General features: G+C 42.2%; 1 protein-coding gene across 4 annotated transcripts in view; it reads right to left on the bottom strand.

Moving 5' to 3' along the window:
• chd7 (chromodomain helicase DNA binding protein 7) overlaps window positions 1-16,151 on the bottom strand; it is a 236,865-nt gene that overhangs the window by 74,038 nt on the left and 146,676 nt on the right. For all 4 annotated transcript variants that reach the window (XM_063064050.1, XM_063064060.1, XM_063064079.1 and 1 more), the window contains exons 10-11: window positions 13,805-13,942; window positions 11,393-11,514 (exon numbers count right to left, since the gene is read on the bottom strand). In XM_063064050.1, coding sequence (XP_062920120.1) covers window positions 11,393-11,514; window positions 13,805-13,942 — 260 coding nt within the window. The remainder of the gene's footprint in view (window positions 1-11,392; window positions 11,515-13,804; window positions 13,943-16,151) is intronic.

Here is a 16,151-nt window from a genome sequence, read left to right as displayed (position 1 = left end):
GTTGCCTCACCTGGAAGGACTGTTTGGGGCCCTGAATGGTGGTAAGGGAGGAAGTTTAAGGGCATGTGTAGCACTTGTTCTGCTTACACGGATAAGTGCCAGGAGGGAAATCAGTGGGGAGGGATGGGGGGGACGAATGGACAAGGGAGTTGTGTAGGGAGCAATCCCTGCGGAATGCGGGGGGGGGGGAGGGAAAGATGTGCTTAGTGGTGGGATCCCGTTGGAGGTGGCGGAAGTTACGGAGAATAATATGTTGGACCCGGAGGCTGGTGGGGTGGTAGGTGAGGACCAGGGGAACCCTATTCCTAGTGGGGTGGCGGGAGGATGGAGTGAGAGCAGACGTACATGAAATGGGGGAGATGCATTTAAGAGCAGAGTTGATAGTGGAGGAAGGGAAGCCCCTTTCTTTAAAAAAAGAAGACATCTCCCTCATCCTAGAATGGAAAGCCTCATCCTGAGAGCAGATGCGGCGGAGACAGAGGAATTGCGAGAAGGGGATGGCGTTTTTGCAAGAGACAGGGTGAGAAGAGGAATAGTCCAGATAGCTGTGAGAGTCAGTAGGCTTACAGTAGACATCAGTGGATAAGCTGTCTCCAGAGACAGAGACAGAAAGATCTAGAAAGGGGAGGGAGGTGTCGGAAATGGACCAGGTAAACTTGAGGGCAGGGTGAAAGTTGGAGGCAAAGTTAATAAAGTCAATGAGTTCTGCATGCGTGCAGGAAGCAGCGCCAGTGCAGTCGTCGATGTAGCGAAGGAAAAGTGGGGGGACAGATACCAGAATAGGCATGGAACATTGATTGTTCTACAAAGCCAACAAAAAGGCAGGCATAGCTAGGACCCATACGAGTGCCCATAGCTACACCTTTAGTTTGGAGGAAGTGGGAGGAGCCAAAGGAGAAATTATTAAGAGTAAGGACTAATTCCGCTAGACGGAGCAGAGTGGTGGTAGAGGGGAACTGATTAGGTCTGGAATCCAAAAAGAAGCGTAGAGCTTTGAGACCTTCCTGATGGGGGATGGAAGTATATAAGGACTGGACATCCATGGTGAAAATAAAGCGGTGGGGGCCAGGGAACTTAAAATCATCGAAAAGTTTAAGAGCGTGAGAAGTGTCACGAACATCTCTTGCAAAAACGCCATCCCCTTCTCGCAATTCCTCCGTCTCCGCCGCATCTGCTCTCAGGATGAGGCTTTTCATTCTAGGACGAGGTAGATGTCTTCCTTTTTTAAAGAAAGGGGCTTCCCTTCCTCCACTATCAACTCTGCTCTTAAATGCATCTCCCCCATTTCACGTACATCTGCTCTCACTCCATCCTCCCGCCACCCCACTAGGAATAGGGTTCCCCTGGTCCTCACCTACCACCCCACCAGCCTCCGGGTCCAACATATTATTCTCCGTAACTTCCACCACCTCCAACGGGATCCCACCACTAAGCACATCTTTCCCTCCCCGCCTCTCTCTGCATTCCGCAGGGATCGCTCCCCACGCAACTCCCTTGTCCATTCGGCCCCCCCATCCCTCCCCACTGATCTCCCTCCTGGCACTTATCCGTGTAAGCAGAACAAGTGCTGCACATGCCCTTACACTTCCTCCCTTACCACCATTCAGGGCCCCAAACAGTCCTTCCAGGTGAGGCAACACTTCACCTGTGAGTCGGCTGGGGTGATATACTGCGTCCGGTGCTCCCGATGTGGCCTTTTATATATTGGCGAGACCCGACGCAGACTGGGAGACCGCTTTGCTGAACATCTACGTTCTGTCCGCCAGAGAAAGCAGGATCTCCCAGTGGCCACACATTTTAATTCCACATCCCATTCCCATTCTGACATGTCTATCCACGGCCTCCTCTACTGTAAAGATGAAGCCACACTCAGGTTGGAGGAACAACACCTTATATTCCGTCTGGGTAGCCTCCAACCTGATGGCATGAACATCGACTTCTCTAACTTCTGCTAATGCCCCACCTCCCCCTCGTACCCCATCTGTTACTTATTTTTATACACACATTCTTTCTCTCACTCTCCTTTTTCTCCCTCTGTCCCTCTGAATATACCCCTTGCCCATCCTCTGGGTGCCCCCCCCGTCTCCCCGGACCTCCTCGCCCATGATCCTCTTGTATCCCTTTTGCCTATCACCTGTCCAGCTCTTGGCTCCATCCCTCCCCCTCCTGTCTTCTCCTATCATTTTGGATCTCCCCCTCCCCCTCCAACTTTCAAATCCCTTACTCACTCTTCCTTCAGTTAGTCCTGACGAAGGGTCTTGGCCTGAAACGTCGACTGCACCTCTTCCTAGAGATGCTGCCTGGCCTGCTGCGTTCACCAGCAACTTTTATGTGTGTTGCTTGAATTTCCAGCATCTGCAGAATTCCTGTTGTTTTCCTTAATCTTGGCATCAGTTATTCTGGAAACACCTGTCTCAAATTTTGAAATCCTTCACAGGAAGTTTTGGGCCCGGTGAGAGCAGATTCCATCCTTGCAGTCTTGAATCCAGTAACTCTGCTTTTGTCTTTGACAAACCAAAGCCTCTGACCAGGTTATTCAACTCAGATCAAGGTGTCAGACGAGGCTTTCTTGTTCAAAATCTGTATCAGTGCCTTTTTCCATTCCTGGATTGTGCATCATGGCATCTTCATCTACCTCCTCCAGTCTGTCTTTGTTGGCTTCGGTACTGGAAGACAATCATCAAGTCTCATGGCTGAAGAGATTGGGGTATTTAATGGATTTCTTGCTTTTAGCAGAGAAACCAGACACACTGGTTAGACAGAAATAGCAGTCTGTCACATGATCCTTCTGCTCTTGCCATATCATCGCACTAAGATTGACACTGCATGTTGCGCATAAATGTGAGGAGCCCAGGCTTTGATTGTCACCTATTTTACACCCAAAGTAGAGCTCATAGGCTTTCTTAATAAGGGGAGATGTGCTTGATCTTTGAGATTTAGGTGTATACTTGCCACAAATATAACAAAGTATTGTAGCTGCTGCAACAGTGGCGAGACACTTTGCTATCACAAATGCTCCTGAAAATAAATTACTTTATTATGAGTACACACAATATAGGATGCACATAGAGCATGCGCATCAATGTGATCGCAAACTGACATAAATGTAAATGCAATGCATAGCACGGTGTGTGCGTGATGCTTTTATAGCCGTTCTAAAGCCTGTCCTGCTATGGAGCATCTTCTCTACCTAAGCATGCCCAGGCATGCCTGGAGAAGACAGAAAACTTTTCAGTTTACATTGTGGGCAACATTTTAATTGACTTGAATTATGAATTGAAATATCAAATATAGGCGATATTTAAAAAGATGGTGTGATACAGAAATTTCACGATGGTTTTCATGATCTGCAGCCCAAAATCCATAAGGTACACCCAGAAGTATTTAGGAAGTAAAATATTTGTTATTCACTGTTTTGTTTTATCCATATTCACTTAAAATCAAACAAGAATCTGCCAAGATTTAACTCTGGAAGTTCTTTTGAAAGTTCTGGTTGCCAAATAATTTGAGGGGTTCAAACTCAAAAAATTATGGAACAATCTGGAAGTACCACAATTTTGCTTCAAAGTACAATGTTGTAGGCATCACTGAACCATGGTTGAAAAAAGATCATAGTTGGGAGCTTAACATCTAAGGATACACTGAATCAAAAAGACAGGTAGGTAGGCAGAGGGGATAGGGTGGCTCTGCTGGTAGAAATTGAAAACAAATCCTTAGAAAGAGTTGTCATACAATCCTTATGGGTAGAGTTAAGAAACTGCAAGAGTAAAATGAGTCTGATCGGAGTTATACCCTCAACAGTGGCCAGGTTGTAGGGTACAAATTACAACGGTAGATAGCTAAGGCATGTAAAAAGGTCAGTTACGATAGTCATGGGGAACTTCAGAACGCAATAGTAGGCCTTCCACTGAACGGGATCAACCATGGATGTTGCATCCTAAGCAAGCCAAAGCAGTATGAAAAGGAGAGCAAGTTGTTGCACATACAGCAGGCTCCATCTCACCTTGCAGCTGATCAACCTAAAGGACAGGCAGAGACTGATACAATTTAGCACCAGCAGCATTGCAGGAGTCATCAGTCAGCATTGAACTCAACATACGATTGCCTTAGGGACTCCAGCTCCGGCTATTTCCTCAGGGTTTACTCCCTAAGCTTTCCCCATGAGTGGGTATAACTGCATGGCAGCAGAGCATTGAGATCAGAGATGAACTGCCCACTATGGCTGACAAGTCTCATTTGCCCGGAGCAACTGGTTTGAAGGTGCCAGTAATCAACCTTTCTTCTCCGTGGATTGTCACCTTGTCGCGGTGGAGAAGCTTGTGTGGTCCTGTGATTCCGAGAGTAATGCCGTCTGGAGCTATGCTCCTGGTAGGGTCACCCATGGCGGTAAGGTTGAGGGTGAGGTCCCTGACAAAGAACAATCCAACCAAGACCTTAACGGTGGACAGGCAGACAAAGTTACTTCGAACTCAACAGCTGTGAAGGTGGATGAAGGCTGCAACAAATCCATCAGCTCCAGTCGTCGTGGTTTCCATGCCATTGGAATCAGTTGGTTGATTTGTGAAGTATCGTGTGCTTCTTGGAGTGCAACATCAAGTACACATTAAACAAATACACGCACAGGCGTCTTCACTCTTTGGGCCACTTCAGAACGAAGACCATCATCCTCGACCTCGGGGGATAGCCACAACGACGACGAATCCACCTTTGCCCCTTCTTCTGTCTGTAGAAACTGTTCCGCTGGGCTACACGTGAAGGACAGGAGCTGAACCTGGTTGTCAGAGGCTATTTAAGACACACGCCACTGGGAGTATTTAACAGGTAGTGGGAGCTTATCCCTACTACTCCCCTTGGTTATGACAAACTTAAAGAATATGCAGATAGATTGGGAAAATCAGTTTGGTGCTGCATCCCAAGAGAGGGAATCTGCAGAAGGCTGACAAGATGGCTTTTAGAGTGGCTTATGGCTCAGCAAACTAGAGGAAAGGAAATCTGGATTGGATGTTGTGTAATGAGGCAGATTTGATTAGGGAACTTAAGGTAAAAGAACCCTAAGGAACCAGTGATCATAATTTGAAAGAATTCACCCTGCAGTTTGTGAGGGAGAAGTATCAAAGTGGAGTACAGGGAATTACAGCAGCATGAGACAGGAGCAGGTTGATGTTGATTGAAAGGGGATACTGACAGGGATAACAGCAGAGCAGCAATGGCTTGAGTTTCTGGGGACAATTCAGAAGGTGCAGGATAGATACATCCCAAAGATGAAGGAGTATTCTAAAGGGAGAATAATGTAACCATGACTGACTAGGGAAGTCAAAGATAGCATAAAAAAAGCAGGAGTGGGCATACAATATAGCAAAAAGTAATGAGAAGTTAAGAGGAATGGGAAGTTGATGAAAACAGAAAGTAACAATAAAAGCCTGAGAAAAGAAAATATAAAATATGAAAGTAAGCTAACCTATCATATAAAAGAGGGCACAAATTTTTCCCCCCCGCAGATGTACAATTAAAAAGAGTAAAAAAGGCAAGCATGGATATCAGGTAGCTAGAAAGTGGAGCTGAAGAGGTAGTAATGGGGGAAAAATGGTGGACAAACTTAACAAGTACTTTGCGTCAGTCTTCATTGTAGAAGACACGAGAAGTATACCAGAAATTTGACATGTGCAAGAACCTGCTATTACCAGTAATTACTAGTAATAGCAAGTAGTTGCTTGATAAGCTCAAAGGTCTGAAGATACATGGATTTACCAGGAAAGTTGATAAAGGCAACACAGTAGATGTTGTCTACGTGGACTTTAGCAAGACCTTTGACAAGGTCCTGCATGGGAGGTTGGTTATAAAGGTTCAGTTGCGTCCATTCAAAATGAGGTAGCAAACTGGATTTGACATTGGTTTCATCGAAAAGTCCAGAGAGTGGTTGTTGGTTACCTCTGACTGAAGGCTGTGACTAGTCACGTGCCGCAGGGATCAGTGCTGGGTTCGTTGTTGTTTGTCACCTATATCAATGATCTGGATGACAATGCGGCAGACTGGATCAGCAAGTTGGTGGATGACACCATGATTGGGGATGTAGTAGACAGCAAGACTATCAAAGCTTGCGGTAGGATCTCGATCAGCTTGTAAATGGGCTACGAAAAGGAAGATGGAACTTCATGCAGACAAGTGTGAGGAGTTGCACTTTGGGAGGATCAACGAGGGTAGGTCACTGAGTGCAGTACAACAGAAGGATCTGGGAATACAGATCCACAATTCTTTGAAAGTGGCGTCACATGCAGATAGGGTTGTAAAAAGCACTTTTGGCACATTGGCCTTCATAAATCAAAGTACTGAGTACAGGAGATGGGGTGTTATGTTGAAATTGCGTTAAGGCCTTGGAGAAGCCCAATTTGGAGCATTGTGTCTAGTTTTGGTCACTGATCGATGGAAAGGATGTAAAAAAGATTAAAAGAATGCAGAGAAAATTTACAAGGATGTTGCTGGGACTCAAGAACCTGAGTTAGAGAGAAAGATTGAATAGGCTAGGACTTTATCCCCTGGAACGTGGAAGATTGAGAGATTTGATAGAAGTCTACAAAATTATGAGGGGTATAGATCGGGTAAATGCAAGTTGGCCTTTTCCACTGCGGTTTGATGAGACTTCAACTAGAGGTCACGGGTTAAAGGAGAAAAGTGAAATATTTAAAGGAAACATGAGGGAGCAACTTCTTCATTTAGAGCGTTGAGAGTGTGGAATGAGCTGCCAGCGTAAGTGGAGGATGAGGGGTCGATTTCAACATTTAGGAGAAATTTGGATAGATACATTGATGGGAGGGACGTGGAGGGCCATGGTCTGGGTGCTGGTTGATGAGACCAGGCAGATTAATGGTTCAGCATGGACTAGATGGGCCAAAAGGCCTGTTTCTGTGCTGTAGTGTTCTATGATTCTGTGACTCTAAGTCACCTGGACCAGATGCACTATACCCCAGGGTTCTAAAAGGGGTAGGATGTTGAGGCATTAGTAATGATCTTCCAAGAATCACGAGATTCTGGAATGATTCTGGAGGACTGGAAAATTGCACATGTCACTCTACCCTTTAAGAAGGGAGGGAGGCAGAAGTAGTAAATTATAGGCCAGTTACCTTGACCTCAGAGGTTGGGAAAGATATTGAAGTACGTTATTAAGGATGAAGTTTCAGGTATTTGGAGGAACATGATAAAATAGGTCAAAGTCAGCATGGTTGCCTTAAGGGAAATCTAGCCTGACATACCTGTTGGAAACCTTTGAGAAAATAACAGGACATATCGACAAAGGAGAGTCAGTGGATATTGTTTATTTGGTTTTCAGAAGGTCTTTGACAAGGCACTATACATGAGGTTGCTTTAACAAGATAACAGCCCACAGTACTGCAGGAAAAGTACTAGCATGGATAGAAGATTGGCTGACTGGCATGAGCAAAGAGTGAGAATAAAGGGGCCTTGTCTGGTTGGCAGTGAATAGTGGTGTTCAAAGTAAATATATTATCGAAGTACATATATGTCACCACATACAACCCTCAGATTCGTTTCCTTGAGGGCATGCTCAGTAAATCCAAAAACCATTAATAGAATCAATGACAGACTACATCCAAAAGGGTGGACAAAAACCAATGTGCAAAAGGTAACAAACTACGCAAATACAAAAGAAAAAAAGCAATAATAAATAAGTAAGCAATAAATGGAGAACATGAGATGAAGAGTCTTTGAAAGTGAGTGCATAGCTTGTGGGAACAACTCAGTGATGGGGCAAGTGAAGTTGAGCAAAGTTATCCTCAGTGGCTCGCGGGCAATAACTGTTCCTGAACCTGGTGGTGTGAACCTTGAGGCTCCTGTACCTTCTTCCTGATGGTAGCAGTGAAAAGTATCCATGGTGGGGGCCCCAATGATGCATGTAGTCTTCCTGCAACAACACTCCGTTTAGATCTGCTCAATAGTAGGGAGGGCTTTACCTCTGATGGAATGGACTGCATCCACTACTTTTTTTGTATGATTTTCCATTCAAAGGCATTGATGTTTCCAGACCAGGCTGTGATGCAACCAGTCAATATACTCTCCACCACACATCAATAGAAGTTTATCAAAGTTTTAGATGCATGCCGAATCTTCGCAAACTTCTAATGATGTAGAGGTACTGCCGTGCTGCAATTCCTTCGTAATTGTACTTCCACGCTGCACCCAGGGCAGGTCCTCCGAAATGATAACGCTAAGGAATTTAAAGTTGATGAAACTCTCCACCTCTGACATCCCAATGAGGATTAGCTCATGGACTCCGGTTTCCTCTTCCTTAAGTCAATAACCAGCTCCTTGGTCTTGCTGACATTGAGAGGTTGTTGTTGTGGAACCACTCTGCCAGATTTTCAATCTCCCTCCTATATGCTGATTCATCACCACATTTGATCCAGCCAACAACAATGGTGCCATCAGCAAACTTAAATATGGCATTGGAGCTGTGCTTGGTCACACAGCTATAAGAGTAAAGTGAGTAGAGCAGTGCACCTGTGCTGATGGAGATTGTGGAGGAGATGTTGTTGCCGTTGTTCTGCAGGAGTCGGTGTTGGGACTGTTTCTTTTCAAGTTACCTGTCAATGTGGATGACCGAATTGATGACTTTGATGCCAAGTTTGCAGACTATGTGAGTAGTGTTAAGGAAGCAGAAAATCAATCTTCAGAAGGACTTAGACAGAAATAATAAAGAAGTGAGGTACTGTTCATGGGGTCAATGTCCATTTAGAAATCAGATGGCAGAGGGGAAGAAGCTGTTCCTGAATCTCTGAGTGTGTGCCTTTAGGCTTCTGTACCTCCTCCTTGATGGTAACAATGAGAAGAGGGCACGTCCTGGGTGATGGGGGTCCTTAATAATGGACACCACCTTTCTGAAGCACCACTCCTTGAAGACATCTTGGATACTACAGAAGCTAGTAATTCATGACGGAGGTGACTAATTTTCTACTTTCTGTAGCTTCCTTCGATCCTGTGCAGTAGTCACCACCACTGCCCCCCCCATACCAGACAGTGATGTAGCCAGTCAGAATGTTCTCCACACTACATTTGTAGAAGTTTGAGTGTTTCAGTTGACAAACCAAAGCTCCTCAAACTTCTAATGAAATATAGCCACAATAGGTCTATGGAAGAGGCATTCTTGATAGCTGCATCGATAGGTTGGGACCAGGTTAGATCCTCAGAGATATTGACACCCAGAAACTTGAAATTGCTCAGTCGCTCCACTTCTGATCCCTCTATGAGCATTGATTCGTGTTCCCTCGTCTTACCCTTTCTGAAGTTCACAATCAGCTCTTTCATCTTACTGACTTTGAGTACAAGGTTGTTGATGCAACACCATCCAGCTAGCTGGTATATCTCGCTCCTGTACGCCCTCCCGTCTTCATCTGAGATTTTGCCAACAATGGTTGTATTATCAACAAATTTATAGACAGCATTTGACCTATGACTAGCCGCAGTCATGGTACAGAGAGTAGACCAGTGGACTAAACATACATCCCTGAGGTGTGCTCATGTTGGTTGTCAGCGAAGAGATTATTACCAATCTGCACAAATTGTTGTCTTCTGGTTGGTACGTCAAGGATCCGTTTGCAGAGAGAGGTATGGGGGGGCCAAGGTTCTGTAGCTTTTCAATCAGGACTGCAGGAATGATAGTGTTAAACGCTGAGCTATAATCAACGACCAGTACCCTGACATAGGTGTTTGCATTGTCCAGGTGATCTAAGGCCGCATGAAGAACCATTGAGATTGTGTCAGCCATAGACCTATTGCGGCGATAGGCAAATTGCAGTGGGTCCAGGTCCTTGCTGAGGCAGGAGTTGATTCTAGTCATGACCAAACTCCCAAAACAATTTTTCTTACCTCAGATGTGAGTGCTACTGGACAATAGTTGTTGGGGCAGCTCACACTAGACTTCTTGGGCAGTAGTATAATTGTTGCCAGTTTGAAGCAGGCGGAAACTTCCGCCCGCAGGAGTGAGAGATTGAAAATGTTTTTGAATACACCTGTGAAGTGTTTAGCACAAGTTTTCAGAGCCTTACCAGGTACACCATTGGGGCTCATCACCTTGGCAGAGTTCACTGTCCCGAAAAACTGCCTGATGTCTGCATTAGAGATAGATCACAGGGTCATCAGGCGCAGCAAGGATCCTCACAGATGTAGTTGTATTCTCCCTTTCAAAGTATGCATAAAAGGCATTGAGAATGTCTGGTAGCGAAGCACTGCTGCTATTCATGATGTTGGGTTGATGTTGATGTTTGTAGGATGTCCTGCAAACCCAGCCAGGGTTGATGTGCATCCGATGTCGCCTCCAACACCACTTGGAATTATTTGTTTGCTCTCGAAATAGTCCTCCACAAGTCACCCTAGCCGGGACTTGCTGGAGTTTAGAAAAAAAAATGAAAGGGGGTGGGGGCGGACCTTATTGAAACCTGTTGAATATTGGAAGGTATAGAATAGAATGAATGTCAAAATTTCCTACAGTAGAGAAGTTAAGCACCAGAAGGCACAACCTCAGAATAGAAGGCGATCCACTTAGAACAGAGATGAGGAGAAATTTCTTTTGCCAGAGGGTAGTGAATCTGTGGAATTCATTGCCATGGACATCTGTGGAGGCCAAGTCATTGAGTATATTTAAAGCAGAGCTTGACAGGTACCTGATTAGTTAGAGCATTAAAGGTTACAGGGAGAAGGCAGAAGTATGCTGCTATAAGAGAAAATGGATCAGCCATGATGAAATGGTGGAGCAGACTTTATGTCTTACTGCCTATTTGTGAAAAACCATGATGTAGATGATGTTTGATAGTTCCAAACTATTAATTACTGCAACAGTTTTTGTTGGAAAGACAGAAGCAATATTATTACATTCTGGGTCAAAGGTCCACATTCTCACCTCTCTTCAAAAAAAATCTTGACCATTAAGTTCATGTTTTGCACCCAGGTGCTTTGCCAAGTTAATAGAGAAATTCTATTTGTTTGTCTCTTTGTTCATTTTCTGAGATACAGTGTGGAATAGGCCCTTCCAGCCACACTGCACAGCAAACCCGACTTAACCCTAGCCTACTCAAGGAACAATTTACAAAGACCAATTAACCTACTAACTGGTACGTCTCTGGACTGTGGGAGGAACCCACACATTCTACAGGGAGGACGTACAGATTCCTTAGAGATATCGTCAGAATTGAACTCCAAACTCTGACGCCCGAGCTGTAATAGCGGCGCTCTAACAGCTACACTACTTATTAATGTGAGTTGTTAAGTTTCTGTCCAATACTGCAGCCAAGCAATTCTGGTCAGCTTTTAGCACTTAAGCTGACAAATACGAGCCTTTGAGGTTTCATTTCTTACTCCTCACTATTTTGAAATCAAAATAACCCACCTGTTGTACCAATTGAAGAGTAGCCAGTTTACGCCCTCCAGCTGGTATTCCCTGAGTTGATTGCCGTTTTTATAATCTCTAGAATGTTCCAACTTGGTCCAGAATTCTGGACGCGGTCGTTCCTTTCAGATACAGGCAAATATTAACAATATTTTTATGGAACTGGGCCAGACATATAAAATTAACAAGCGTGCCTCTTTTTCATCAGTACACATTACTCTCTAATCAGCTTCTGACTAAATTCCTTAATTAATTTTCTAAATCAGAATCCAAAAGCTTTTGACTCAATTAAGCTACCTTTCTGTCTGGTTTACTGACAACTTTCTCAATTATTGCAAAAGCCTCAGTAAAGTATTTCTATACTACTTCCCTAATTTGAACTGAGCATGCATCATCATTTCAATAATATTCTAAGCACAGCTGGCAAATATGTGCTCCATTAAACCAAAGCTAGGTCTTCAACTGGACCTGAACTCACTAACCCTACTTTGCCATTCTCAAGAAATCCTTTGAAATGTTTATCCAATAACAAAATGCTTTTCTTTCCCTCATTAACCATTACGAGAAAGCATTCCATGGTCTAAGAACTTCCATTAAAGATGCAGAAACCAACTTCTGAATATTCTTTTAACCATTACCCCTAAAAATTTTAAAAACCTCTTCAGATCATGATTCTTTTTCAAGCCTTGGCTTTGATACCCAAGTGCTCCTAAATGGCATTCAAATGATTTAAACCAAATCATTTTCGGAACGTTAATCTCCCTTCCATTAAAAGTTTCTAGAACTGTGTAGAATATTTCAACAAGATCTCAACCAATGGGGTGTAAAGCTTCAATAACACTTCCTGATTTTATTTCCTTAAGAAAAACACAATTCTCTATTTTTTCCCCAAAAAGGACTTCTTTAAAAGAAAACATTTCTTGGTGCATTAGCAGGAAGCAGGATTGGCCATTTACCTCCATGTGGCTGCTTGGCCAATAAATAAGATAATGGCTATCTTAATTCTGTGCCATCTTTCATCATTAACACAAGAGCATAATAGCAGAGGAGTAGGCCACTCGCCCCTAACCCCAGCATGATGAAAGCTTATATGGTCCAGGTGTCACTTCATCGGTGCCATTTCCTAAGCCCTCAATTCCCTGATCTTTCAAAAAAAAATCGTCATTAAATGCTTAATACTTTAGCCTCTATAATGCTCCAGGTAGAGATTCATCAGCCCATACAAGTGATCCCAACATGCTTAGTTTCACATTACGATACTCCAATTGTGTCACTTTATTTGAGATAATGCCACTAATGGAAAAAGTGAGATTTACCATGTCATACAGATGACATCTTGTTCTGATAAACTTTAAAACATAGGGTTATTTACTTTAACTGCTGTATTAACACCACACTCAATTCCATTAATTTCCAAAAGTTTATCAATCTGCTTGAAGCTTATTCAGTGACTAAACCTCCAAAGTGTTTTAGGTTCCACCTCAATACTGAATGAGCAATGCTTATGGAGAAACTACATCCACAACTTCTAGACTTTCCAGTCATTAGAAACCTACGCCCAGCCTACTTAATCTCTTCTAAAAGACAAACCATTCCACTCTATGCTAGGAATTAAGGTAGATCTTCCTTACACTTCCTCAATCACATGTATATTCTTCCCTGAATGGGGCAGGAATTTTCTTTTCTTTACATTTAATCAAGTCCATCGCCCTCTTCAAAATACCCTGTTGTTTATTGAATTTGCTCAAATCTTAACACCACTTCAAGTGGAGATGATTAATGCCTCAGGATCAGAAGGATTTAATAGGAAAGCCAAAAGTCAATTATTTGCAACCATACAGCAACATCACACTAGCAGAATGAACAACAAAACAGTCTGTCTTTTGCTGGAGTTTAATTAAAACGGAAATCTTGTCATATGTTCAAATAACAGCATATCACAAGAACCTTAAATATTGTGCCCCACTGCACAAAATCTACTGCCACTGTAGATCTGAGTACTTTGCATTCTAACCCTTAGGTTGAAACTGCAATCCCATGTGCTGTAATTGTTATAAGTGTCTTATCTGGCACTTATGAAATACATTGCTAATTCATGCTCAGTAACAATTGATGTAAAAAACAATCTTTAAGCACATTTTACAAATTCACAAATACATATAACTGTACTTAGCTCACCGGTTAAGCACTGAAAAAATACGATTTTCATTATGAATAAACACTTAATATCAAAGATAAATTTTCTATGGGGCCAAAAATTTATTGATTGGCCATTATTTACTCATTTCCACAAGACTCTCTTTTCCCATTAAACCAACTTCTGTTCATACCCAAAACCCAGCCACCCTAATCAAGCCTTAAGCTCTTTTTTTTTTAAAAGCCTGAAACACAAAAACAGAATTTTGAACTTACCATGTACTCGGTTCTTGGTGTCATGGCTTGTAGCTGCTGAAATTCTTCAATTTTGTCTTGGTCTGTGTCAAGTTTCAGTTCCCAGGTGCTTTCTTCATATGGAAGAGAACACCACTTCACCAAATAATGGGTGACTGGCTGTTTTGAAGACCATTAGAATTAATCTATTTGGGATTAATAATCTTATATGCATACACTTATTTTGCCAATATTAGTTGAAACTACAATGCGAAAGTTAAACTATTTAAGGAATCTCTAAATGAAAAGGAAACATTTTTGGCAGAAAATCACAAATAAATTTGTTGTATAGGAATATTTAGAAGTTCATGAACAGGGAACTTATTTTGCTCCAAAACTGTTATAAATTCTATATGATTTAATCAATTCTTCACCTTCCTATAATTTTCAAGCGATCAACATTCTCTATTTTGAGGCATAATTGTAACCACTTAAAATTGATCTTCTAGTCCATTATCTCCAAATAAGACCACAGCTAGGTGAAATGCAAATAACCTCAACCAACATGCTTGATTTTCTTTCAGTTGTGAAAGTACAGGCATCTCAGAAAGAAAACATCCAATGGACATCCAGTATAACAGCATAAAATTTGGGACAGGTTAGTTGTACAAAACGTTGGTTGGTATGCACTTGGGAGTATCCTGTGCAGTTCTGGTCTCCAGGCTAATGAAATATGTAATTAAACTAGAGAGTGCAAACAAGATTAACATGGATATGGCCTGGATTAGAAGTCTTAATTGTCCTGCAACCAGGACATGATTACATCAGTAGGCTGCTGGCCTGCACAGTTCAGTGGGCTGGAAAGTCCTTAACTGAACTGTATCTCTAAATAAATAAAAATAAAGAGCGATTGCATGGACTTTGTTCATTTTCCCCCAGAATGAAGAGACAGGAGTAGACAGACTAGTGCCCCATTACTTTTAGTAGGGGTGTCTAGAACTGAAGGGCATAGGTTTAAGTTGAGTGGGAGAAGGTCCAATGGGGATCTGAAGTATATACTTTTCATACAAAGACTTGTAGTTTGCTGGAATGCGCTACTAGATATGGCAGAGGCTGGAACAGTAACATTTAGGACTTGAATGAGCAGAGTGCAGGGGATTTGGAATTAATGCAGTCAACTAGGATTAGTATAGCATCAGGTGGTGCATTAGTAGACCTTGGAGTCCAGGAAGGTCCTTAGCGGGAAAATTGTCTACAGGATTTCAAAATACCCTAGTAATTCCTAGGCTTAAAGATAATAAAGTCAAAATATAATTGTCCAATTGATAGCCATTGATCTGAAAGCAAGAATATATCAATCTCAACAAAACACAGTGATCTCCAATATTCAGAACTGCCGATACTGATCATTGAGATTATCAAATTACATCATTAAAGAAAATGTTATACATCTTACTAAAGCATTTAAAAGAATTATATCCTAGCAGATGGCAATACTTGTAAAGCAGAAGTGAAAAGTAATTAAATACATCACTGCTGGAATGACCACATCCTTCAAATATAGTTTTAAAATAATCATCATCAAATATTTTATTCCTTAAACAAGAGAAATCATTAGCTGGAACACAGATTGGTGTGCATATGTAAAGCCCATGACAATAGTGAATGGGATTCTGTAATTGCTTTCATATTTGAAATTACAAGCCCAAAGGAGGCATATCATAATTGCATTCAATAGTATCTGGATTTGTCATACATACAGTCCTGCATACTCCTCTATAGAAATAAAAAGATTCATTAAAATGAATGCACAAATTAAAAATATTAAGGTATGAAATATTGGAGCTTTTAAAGTATTCCAGAAATTATTGTAAAAAAAAAAGGAACATGAATGCATATGATTTGACCAGCATTTATATTTAAAGTGGTAGATGGTCCAGACCTCTGCAGTCTTAAGGAGGTAACTTCACAGTCACTTTTAATGTTGTTGCAGGCCCAAGACCAATAATTAAGATACATTTTACAATCAGGATGCTGTGAAGCTTGAAGAGAACTTGCAGGTGATAACACTCCCATGCACGTATTAGTCAGGTTTTTCAAGAAATAAAAAGCCACGAATGTCAGATGTTCTACTGAAACCTTCATGAGATGTTACTTATCTTTGCAGATGGTGCACACTGCAGATAACTAACACCCAGGCAGATGCTGCTCCTGGCCTAGTTTTCTAAGCACCTCCAGGCTGCTTAACTGATTTGATGAAAAAAGTTGCAAATTGAACTCTAATGTCATCAGTTATTATGGAATATACAGTGCCTGTAAAAAGTATTCACTCCACCCCCATAAGTTTTTCATGTTTTATTGTTTTACAACATTGAACCAGTGGATTTAA

This window comes from Mobula hypostoma, chromosome 1, assembly GCF_963921235.1.
Source record: "Mobula hypostoma chromosome 1, sMobHyp1.1, whole genome shotgun sequence".
Classification (NCBI taxonomy): domain Eukaryota; kingdom Metazoa; phylum Chordata; class Chondrichthyes; order Myliobatiformes; family Myliobatidae; genus Mobula; species Mobula hypostoma.
The sequence above is the reverse complement of the archived record's forward strand: the minus strand, read 5'-3'. Positions and strand labels throughout refer to the sequence as shown.